Genomic DNA, 10,364 nt, shown 5'->3' on the forward strand with positions numbered 1-10,364 from the left:
AATTTGTATTTTGGGTTTCTGTTGAGTAAACAGAGCTGACTGTGAAGACTGTACAGCTCCCAGATTTGTGTTTTTTTTTTCCCCTTTGGTCTGTGCAGTTTGGAGCTCGACGATTTTGAAGGCGCTTTTCGATTCGACAGAAAAGATTAACAACGTATTCTTCTTGTCACGACCTTTGTTTGTTTGTCACAAACTTAAATTCTCACTCTCTCTCCCCCCCTCTGTGTCTCTGCCTCTCTCTCCCCTTTCGTGCTGTTGCTAGGGAAGCAGGGCGTATACGCTCCCTGGCCGCGGATGAAGGGCATGGAGAAAAAACGGGAATAGCGCATAAATAGTTGGCTTTAATCGAGCTTGTTTGTGACGGGTTGGCTCTTAACCCCCTCCAGCACACATTTCAGGGCTCAAACTCGGGAATTAAAGAGTGTAAAATGCGATATTTCGGCGCTTTTGCGCCATTACCTTATATGGCAGGGCAGAGATATATCGTGCCTGTATTTAATAGGCTGTCCGCTGCCGCTCTGCTTAGAGGCTTCATTTTAACCCTTGTGGTGCTGAATTTTTTTTTTTTTTGAAGCGAGAAAAGCTTGGGCTTTTTTGGCTTGTTAGTTTCTTTATGGCAGCATCGGCTCATCGCACACAAACGAAATTTGCCGTTTTTGCTGATTACGGTTTGTGGCGATCACAATTTACGCACAAAAACTGTACTTTTGTGCACTAATAAAGTCCATATAAATCAGCTGACTAAACGTGGATGACATTTACAGCCCAGAAAACATGCTCACTGCTCATGTGGTTTATGCCGCTTGATTTAAATTGTCTTTATGTAGATACGGCCAATATTTCAAGATATAAAAGGCTATCGTGGTGTTTTCTGGGGGGGGGGGGGGGTGGCTGATTCGACTGCTTTAAAGTTGTCACAGGTAGAGTAAAAGCTGCACAGCAACCCCTTTCTCGTTTGTCAAATTAACAGCACCGAGCCCAGGGAACATGGCACTGGTTTGACTATCTCAGCGTGTGTGACCTATATTTGCACAGCGCCGTTAGAAAGCTCCACTGTGCACATCTACAACTGTGCTGATTCACGGAGAGGGATAGCAAACAAAAAGAGAACTTCTACTTTTAAATAACTTAGTCAGCTAGTCTGATGTGGGGTGATGGCCCGAGCTTTGGTGACACTGGGCTCTCGCGTAAAAGGTCGGGGCCCACCTTTGTTCCCGCGCTTATAGACTGGTCTCTTGATAAACCAGTGTTTGCTCCACAGCAGAAAACAGGTGACTAAACGGAATTTCAGCCCCAATCACTCGCAGTATTACACGACTGCTCCGATACTGCTGGAAACAGATCACCTTAACTTCTGCTGGAGTATCGCGCTCATTTTAATTTGCATGGCTGATGCAAACGAGTCTGCCTTTTACCTACACCTGTGCGTGAAGTGTAGTTGAATAAAAGTCATTCAGAGTGATTTCAGTGGCTTCTGGGGTGTTCACGAGCGTCTCCACTTTTACGTTTGACAGCAAAGCATTACATTAGCACCATTACAGGGGCGGGTTTCGTGCTCGTGACGATAAAGTTGGGATTGATTTGAATTCCCAAACATTCGTCCCGCCGTCCGGTACGCTCGGGATAAAAAAAAAAAAAACCTTTCTGCAAGGTCCCCCAATCCACACTGCCCCCCTCCCCTCCTGACGTCACACGGCGAGCTGAAGCTATTGCACGAACAGAGCTGCTCGCAGCCGCACTACTGTGAATGTCTGTACGCTCAGTACCAAGACCGTGGAGTGTGCAAAGGAGAGAGAGGGAGAGCGGTGGGGTGGGGGGGATACAGTTGAATTCGGATACAACTGGAAAACTACCAAGCGCGCACAGCAAGCACCGAGCGGACGGCACATCGACTGTGCGTAGCCAGCAGTACATCGACTCCCCGTCCGCTTTCGATCAGATTGAGCCGAGAATGGAGCTCCCTGCCGCTGGAGAGCACGTCTTTGCGGTGGAGGGGATCGAAAAGAAGCGCATACGAAAGGTAAAGAGACACGAAGCGTCTTTGTAGGAAAGAAATGGGGGTTAAAAAAAAGCGCGGACGATGAAAATGTCGGGTTTAAAAAAATGTTCTCCTTCTCCACCATCACAGGGCAAGATAGAGTACCTGGTCAAGTGGCGAGGCTGGTCTCCCAAGTAAGTCTTACTGCACGCTTTCTAATGCATTTCCAGCGATTCTGCATCGAAACGATGCATTTCAATATTATGTCACAAGATCAAGTGTTGTTACTTAAAAAAACGCAAACCATGAAGGGCGAGCGTGCACAGTGACTTGTACGCGCGCACGTGAGTGTGTGTAGAAGCTGGAAGAGCGCGGTCGGTATGCGTTTCAGTGTATCCGCGGATGCCTTCACTAATTTATGCGAGGGAAGGGGGGGCTAGGCACAGCCATGTAATCCCGTTTTAATTATTTCTGCTCTGCCAGCGAATTTTACGAGACAGGAGTGCTAAAATGGCCGACTGCATGTTGGTGCTGGAGAAGCGTTTGGAGAGCTCACACAGACGCTTTCTGTTTGACATTTCCCCCCTCTGCCAGTGGATGTCCCCATGACTGGTAACCTGCTGCGGGCACTGCGACTTAGCGGGGTTCCTTGCAGATTCGATCATCTTGATTTAATAACAGTAAAATAAAAAAAACAAAGCAGGAACCATTTGTTTTTACATTACACTGGAGATCTGGATACAGCTTTCCTTTCTAACTGCACATTAGTTGTGAAGACGTGGGAGTGTGTGTGTGTGTCATAGGCAAAGCCCTGTGCGCCTGTCAGCTGGGGGTGGAAAAGCCAGGCTGCACGTGCCAGCTTTCTGACAGTTGTTTGCTCCTCTCTGCAGATACAACACATGGGAGCCAGAGGAAAACATCCTTGACCCGCGCCTCCTCGTCGCGTTTCAACACAGGTGAGAGAGACGTGGACTTCGGACGAGGCCGCTCAGCCTCCAGTGCAGCCATGGCCATATAAGGGCATGGGAGGAGGGGCGCGCTAGTAACTCTAGCGCTAACCCCCCCCCCCCCCCCCCCACCCCCCCTCCTTTTCTCCCTGGTGTAAAAACTCTAGGGATATGATATTGAGAATTCCCCAATGTGCTAATGGACTGAAGGGATCTGCACGAGGACCTCCATTTTCTCTTTATAAAAATCTATCATAATAAATGTGATTTTTTTTTTGTTGTTGTTATTTTTGGCCTGGAGAGCTACAAGGATGGCCATTGGCCAATCTAACAGAGAAAAAAGGAGAAGGTGCATTTGCCACAAAATGCATGAAGGACAGTTAAAAGGCAGTGTAATCTGTGCGTGATAATGTTTGACGCGTTAATTTGCTGTGCAGTCAGGAGCCAGAGGATAAGCTGCACTGTGGAGAGTGTGACTAGTGTTCAGGACATGAGCACAGCAGGTTTGTTGTGGGTTTCGATGTGAGGAGGGCCACGCTGCTGCCTGATGGGATTCTCCTCACTATTAGTTTGCCAAAAGGCTAGGCTGGCTTCTGCTCAGCATTCAGTTTTGACACATCCTATGAAATTATCTTCATTTTGGACCTTGGATGCTTGTGTTGACAGCCTGCTATCAATCTGGGTTTACCCAGAGGCCCGTAAAACAATCAAGAACGGGTCAATGTCTACCTAAGAGGTGGAGATGTTAGTTCATTCAAACTCTACAGCGCACAAACAACTACATCTTGTCTGGGTTGCTGGACCCATGCAGCCCCTGAGATCTTTTCTCTCTCTGTAGACCAGGAGGCAGCAGCTCATGGGACTGGGTAAAGACATGATGGCTGGGGAAAGGAATTTGCTTCTCTGAAAAGGCTAATTGACACGCAAGCGCTCTTCAACGTTTCCAGTGTACCGCTCTCATATTCCCCCACAGCCTGCTTGCCCGCCTGCCTGGTTCTGTGTGTGTGTGGCTGTGTGCTGATGGTCATGGAGTGCTGCCTCTGCACTGTGTGTGTGTGTGTGTGTGTGTGTGTGGATTCCTCTCTGCTCCCAGTGGATGGGGGATGGGATTCGACGAGGGAGTCTGTAATTGCCAAATCTTCTGTGAATAGGGGTCACCCCGTTAGTCGCCTTTTTGAAATCATACACATTATAACAGCGTCGACTGTTTATTGTGGCAATCTTCTGGCAGCGCCGATAGTTTGAACATCTGTAGCAACAATAGGCTGGCTTTACTCGCGCCTGGTGACGCCTGTGTACAGCCGGCCTTCGCCCACTGCTGTTATTTATGAGCCAAGTGATGAGTAGAGGTTTATATCAGGGAGCAATATTTCAAAGACCGGGCCTGGTCTAGCCAGTGCAACTACAAAAACACACGTCTGCATCTCCTCCCTCAATAAAAACAGCTCCAGTAGATGTTTGTTATTAATCTGATACTCTTCACCCTGCACTTTCAAAGTGTAGGCGTTGTCTTGCACAAGGCCTGGCATTAGGGTGTATCCCAGATGTACTCCACAATGTAGTATTTATCCCTTTTCATTTGTACCTCATGACCCTAATTAGAGATTGAATGTAAGAAGAGGGAAGGGTGTGCTGTAGGAGGGAGGATGTTTGAGATTCTCCCTGCTTTAGCCTTAATTGAATTTCTTCAGTATAATGAGAATAAGGAATGGACCGATTACCATGGAGAGCTATGCAAATAAGGACCATAATGCTTTGCAGTGGGTCACATGCGGGCATTCATTAGTCCTCTAAATCAAAATTCCACTTTTGACCTTGAATAATTCAAGCGTCAGACGTGTAGGTTTCTAAAGATGTCTGGGAAATGAAGCATTTTATATGTTTATGGGAGACGAGCATGTTGCATGAGATTTAATGCCATTATTCTTTGTTTTCACAGAGAGAGGCAAGAGCAGCTGATGGGATATCGAAAACGTGGGCCGAAACCAAAACATCTTTTTCTCCAGGTATTGTATGAGTCATCACAACACGGTTTCCGTAGAAACATTTCCACTGAATCTGTCAAAGGCTTAAACAGGAGGGATACTGTCAGGTGTGCTAGAGCTGCTGTCTTGTTATCGTGTGTTGCTTTCTTTCTTTGGTTTTTTTAAGGGGGGGGGGGGGGGGGGGTGCAGCTGAATTTCACTCCTCACTCATTCTGAAACTGGGTCTTATGCCTGAGGGGTTTTTTTTTTCATTGTTTTTTGAACCAAGTGAATCAGTACCAGTGGAAATGTTTTCTTTCATGTTGCCATTTGTTATCCCAAGACGAAAATATATGGTTCAAAGCAGCATTCCGCTTTAATTTCCTCAGCTCAGGCATTTAAAGGCCTGAGCTTACATGACCTGAGCCAAGTGTGATTATATATTTTGAGCGACTCGGAGCTGATTGTTATGGACTGTCACTCCTTAAGAGGCATACCATCCTGCCAGAGTCACACGTGGCCGACAATCTGAGATGGAGCGTGACACGTCAGGTGGCACTTCACTGACCTGAGGTCATAGTCAAATCGTTCGGCTACCGCGTCTCTGACGTCAGCGTGGTCGGCCTGTACTGGTAAAGCAGGAGGGGGCAACATGGTGGGAGGGTGGCGGCGAGCTGAGAGCTCGTTGGATAGTTTTATTCGATCGCTGATAGGTTTTATAATTTTTTATATTAGGTCTTCAAGCAACAAATGTTAGTTTATTATTTTTTATGCCCAACCCATAAAAGAACAAACGGCTTTGTAAATGGACTGGTTCTTATGCAGCGCTTTGCTGCTGTACTTCCACACACACATTCATACTCCAGTGAAAGCATTGGTGAGTAACTTGGGTTTCAGTATACTTCAAACCACCAACCTTCCTATTATTAGATGACCTGCTGCACCTCCTGAGGTACAGTCACCCCTTTGTCAAGCCTGACCACACAATTCTGTTATGACTAATGTCTTAATGAAGCTATCTTAGTGTACTCAGTTCAGTTTTCAGTTTTAAAAAATATGCATGACAAATTCGGTGGAGCAGTTTAGAAAAACTACTACTTCTGAAAACAAATCTTGCACAAGCATTTTGGCTGTTATAAGCACTTCCCTTTAGTGTTGCCAAATAAGCAGAGATTCCATAATAAGGTCGGTATGTTACTTAACCCTAACCCTTCTCTGGTTAAGAGCTTTAATTTTACTTTAAACAATCCCAGAATTTCAGTCAGTTTTCTCACATTTTCTTTATTTTGTTACCGTATTGTGGAGTACAGTGCAAGCTTTGTCTAAATGTGGGTAAATTGCTGAATTGAGTCTCATCTCTTATTGAAGGTGCCCTCGTTTGCCCGAAGATCAAGCATTCCTGCTGGTTTTGAAGAAACATCTCAGGATGCAGAAGGCAACCTGAAGTCTGATCCCATTCAGGCACAGCAGCGCTCCCAGCCTCAGCAATACCAGCTGAACAGCAAGAAGCACCATCAGTACCAGCCCAGCAGCCAGGAGGTCCCCGGTGACCAGCTGGCCAGCAACAAGAAGAAGTTCATCTATCAGCTAAACAGCAAGAAGCACCACCACTATGAGCCCGACCCAAATATGTACGACACGCAGGCCTCTAGGCTCAAAGAGGTGGTTAAAGTTCAGGAGGCAGCGAGTAAACCTGCAAATCCAGGCTGGAACTTACCTCTGGCCCTGCAGCAGAAGTGGATCCGTGACAAAGACACAGGCTGCCTGAGCAAAGTCAAGGAGCTGGCCGTGGAAGTGAGGAAACCGGCTGTTAAAGAGGCGGAGAGTGAGCACGCCCTTAAGCCCAATCCCAAGGATGCAACCCTGCCGAGTGCTATTAGCAGCAAAATGAAGATAATCAAGAATAAAAACAAGAACGGACGTATTGTTATTGTCATGAGCAAATATATGGACAGTAACAAGGTTCACGGTGCAAAGGGTAAACACGGGGAATCATCAAGGGAAGACAAACCCCAAAACATGAAGACGTCAGAAAACAACCCAGCACATGCAACCAAATTGGAGGAGCACCTGGAGAACGGTATCCCCAAAGAGATTTGTAATGGAAGTTCCCTCTCTGTAGCGGAGCATCCTATAAAGTGTTCCCCAAAGGACAGGCATTTCTCCAAACCTTCACCAAGCACAGCAGAGGAATACAACACCGAAGTGGCTCGTGGTCAAGCTGATTTACCGGACGATTTACCCTTACAGCTGACCGCTAGCTCTCCTATGACTTCTTGGGCTGTTGACACCAACATTCCAACGCCAACAGCTGTCGACCAGATCCGGATCCCTTCTTTTCCCGCTGACCGCAAGAGAAAGCTCTCTGATCCCGTGGAGGATAGGAGTGTATCCAAAATCTACCTGAGTTCGAGGAGCTTCAGCGTGCCCAGCACTGTGGTCACGCCACCTCAGGATAAACCTATGGACCTCCACTGCAACGGCCCACGCCAGAGCGGTGTATGTACGTACGAGGATTTGGGTAGTCAAGAGGAGCCGATGGACCTCAGCTGCCCAAAGACTAAGAAGCAAGCTCCAGCAGAAACGCCGCCGGAGCCAGAGCCTGCTGTCAAAGATGCACCTCCTGTGACAGAGGACACGCAGATATCCACAGAGGCATCTAAAGAAGCGCCTGTTAAAAAAACCTCCCCTTTTATGGGAAATATCATCATCACTGACATCACAACAAACAGTCTCACTGTAACCTTCAAGGAATACGTTTCTTTCTAAGAAACTATTGATAAAACGGGACTAGTGTTTACCAATTGGACGATCCTGTTCATATGTGCATATGTTTAAAAAAAAAAAAGAAGAAAGAAAGAAAAGAAGAAAAACACCAGAATTTTGTATATATGGAAATTTATAATTTATCATGAAAATTCAATATGTTTCTTATAATGTTTTATACTGTAACTCCTCTCTGTGACGTCATAGCCAAGAAAGTGCCCTCGAGGATTTGAGCGAATACATTCAGGTGGAAATATTCACCGAGAAAAGAAAATAATTTCTGGTTTAAAATCTGTTAATTTGTCATACGGAGCTTGATGGGAAACTTTTGCTGTTGTTTCATACCTGTACCAAACTTATAACCCGAGATGTATGAAGGTTTATATGTCTTTTGTATTAACGGTATCTCTTATTTTGGTCCTGATAGAAGCTAGAGAGGACGTTGTTGAGTATATGCTGATCAAAGATCAATTCGAAAGCACTTAATTACATTTTCCACACGTTTACTTGTGTCATTACTACCAGAGAAACAGCTAGTCTCTTTGATTTTTCTTTGTTTTTTGTGGGGGTTTTTTAAATCCCAGACAAATACCCTGACACTGAAATGGCCTGTTTTGTTTGCAGCTTGGTTTAAGGATTATGATTGCCCATGAAATGCAAATTTGGAAAGCAGGTGCGTCTGAAAACTGTGTAAACACAGTGGCAACAGTGGGACACACTCAGCTGCAACGACGGCTTTTAAGTGACGTTCCCAGCCTTTTCTTTTTACTGGGACGCTGCAAAAGCAGTCAGCAGCCGATGCAACCTGCACAATCTGCTAATATATTGCACATTCTCCCACTTAAGAATCATTTTAGGAAAATAAATAAATAACATGTAGACTTTTAAAGGCCCGTTGCACATGAAGAAGATGGTGTCATTTATCAAACGTGTCTTCCCGTCAAGATCACCCCCTCCCTTGATTAGATTGGGGTTTATTACCATACTGCTGATATATTGCTGGAGTTTAAAACACTGCTAGTCTTGTTAGAAGGCTTAACGTCACACTGCTTTACAACATTCATCTCATTTTTCTTTCAAAGCTCATCCTATGATCTGAGGAGTACAAGTGAGGACTATTTGTTGTACAAGGAAAAAAGGAAGCTGCCAGGGTCATAAATGAGTATGCTACAGAGATTAAATGTGAGTTACGAGACTGACTTTGTATACTGTTACATGCAATCCGATGAGTGCGAGCTGTTTCGACTATGCTGCTGAGAATTCAAATGTCAAAGCTGTTGGATGTACCCTACATTTGAGTCTAAACGGCTGTCTTATGCACATTTAAAGCCAGTGAGAATGCTAAAAATGCTATAATGTTAAAAATGAAGAGTGCATATTTATTGACACTGAGCATGTCGTTCGAGAAGCATTTCCCAGATGTCTGCTGCATCAGAAGTTGCGTGAATCCACTGAAGAGTTTCACCCTCTCGGATGATTTTGAGTCTGTTTGCTACTTCTTCCCGTCCCCTCCTTTCACCTTACTCTGTTCATTCCTTCTTGCACTCATTTCAAAAGTCAAAATGATTGTTATAAAGTATGTTATACCCGGAGTTGGCTGACTTACAGCTGTTGGCGCAGCTTACTGACTGGTATGTTTCACAATAAAGAAAGAGATTTGACCTCTGATGTGTGGCACTGATATCTGCTGGGGGCAAACTGGGAGCGCTGTCAGTTTATAATTTGAACTGGCTTCCTTTTATGGGCTAACGTTTCACGGCCGCCCTTTAGAGTTCCAGTAAAAACCGCCGTGCGTATCAATGCTCTCACCCTGCAGTTTGTCTGAAGCCTCCTGGCTCACGCTTGGACAGAATGAAGCGTTAAACTTTAGAAACATTAACTTGGCTGTTAAGCAAAAACAAAATAGGAAAACAGATCATGTTGCATAATCACTAATGACCCCGCACAAAGAGCGCTCTGTATTGCACAACTGCACCGGTCACTTGTATTATTAAAACCTTACCCAAGAATTATTTTTCTATAGCAGCTTGATCCAGAGCAGGAATCTAAAATCTGCTGAAGGAAGGAGGTTATGTAATTCTTAGATTTTATCAAGAAGAAAGTCTTCATGGAGGGTGTTTGGCCTGATGCTGTTTTGCATTGTGCCGTCCAGCACAATGCAGAAAGGAAAGGACGTCAACAATAAGAGGTTTGAAAAAAAATCCAGTCTGCTAGGAGGCTTTATTGTGTTTCCAGCTTGCTGTAAAACAGGTCTGTGTGGCCTGCGGCACAATGACACAGCTAGTTTTTCTGCACTGTCATCATACAGAAAGGGCTGTGCATGCAAAGCGCGAGTGATACTCGAGTGCACGACTTTTTGTGAATCATCTCTAAACACTGACCTTTCTTGACACCTTCAAACTCTGTGGGCCTCTTCCAGACTTTATGAAGGCCCGGGGAGCCTGGAGCCAGGTCTGAAACTGTACGGAGAAACAATCTACTCTGTTATAAGAGGATTACAAACTGATTAGAGGCATAACATTTGCATGGTGTGACAAACAGAAAGGCCCGGAGAAATGTGTGAGGTGTATTTTGGTTGTTTCTTTAGTCAAGTCATTGTCTGTCAGTGACAGCTGACTGATCAAAATCAAACAACCATATAAGGAAATGAAAACCTACAAAAGAGGGCCACAATGGTGCTCTATCGTTACAGAACGAGTCATGTGAAGT

At 45.3% G+C, this 10,364-nt stretch overlaps 1 protein-coding gene across 1 annotated transcript; it reads left to right on the plus strand.

Moving 5' to 3' along the window:
* The first annotated feature begins 1,754 nt into the window (after positions 1-1,754).
* Positions 1,755-9,316, plus strand: cbx4 (chromobox homolog 4 (Pc class homolog, Drosophila)). The gene is made up of 5 exons (XM_080905541.1): positions 1,755-2,020; positions 2,129-2,172; positions 2,869-2,934; positions 4,865-4,931; positions 6,258-9,316. Exons 1-5 carry the CDS (start codon positions 1,952-1,954, stop codon positions 7,656-7,658), a joined length of 1,647 nt encoding a protein of 548 aa, XP_080761667.1. The 5' UTR covers positions 1,755-1,951; the 3' UTR covers positions 7,659-9,316.
* The last annotated feature ends 1,048 nt before the right edge of the window (positions 9,317-10,364 follow it).

Source organism: Rhamphochromis sp. 'chilingali' (assembly GCF_963969265.1).
Source record: "Rhamphochromis sp. 'chilingali' genome assembly, chromosome: 15".
Taxonomy (NCBI): Eukaryota; Metazoa; Chordata; class Actinopteri; order Cichliformes; family Cichlidae; genus Rhamphochromis; species Rhamphochromis sp. 'chilingali'.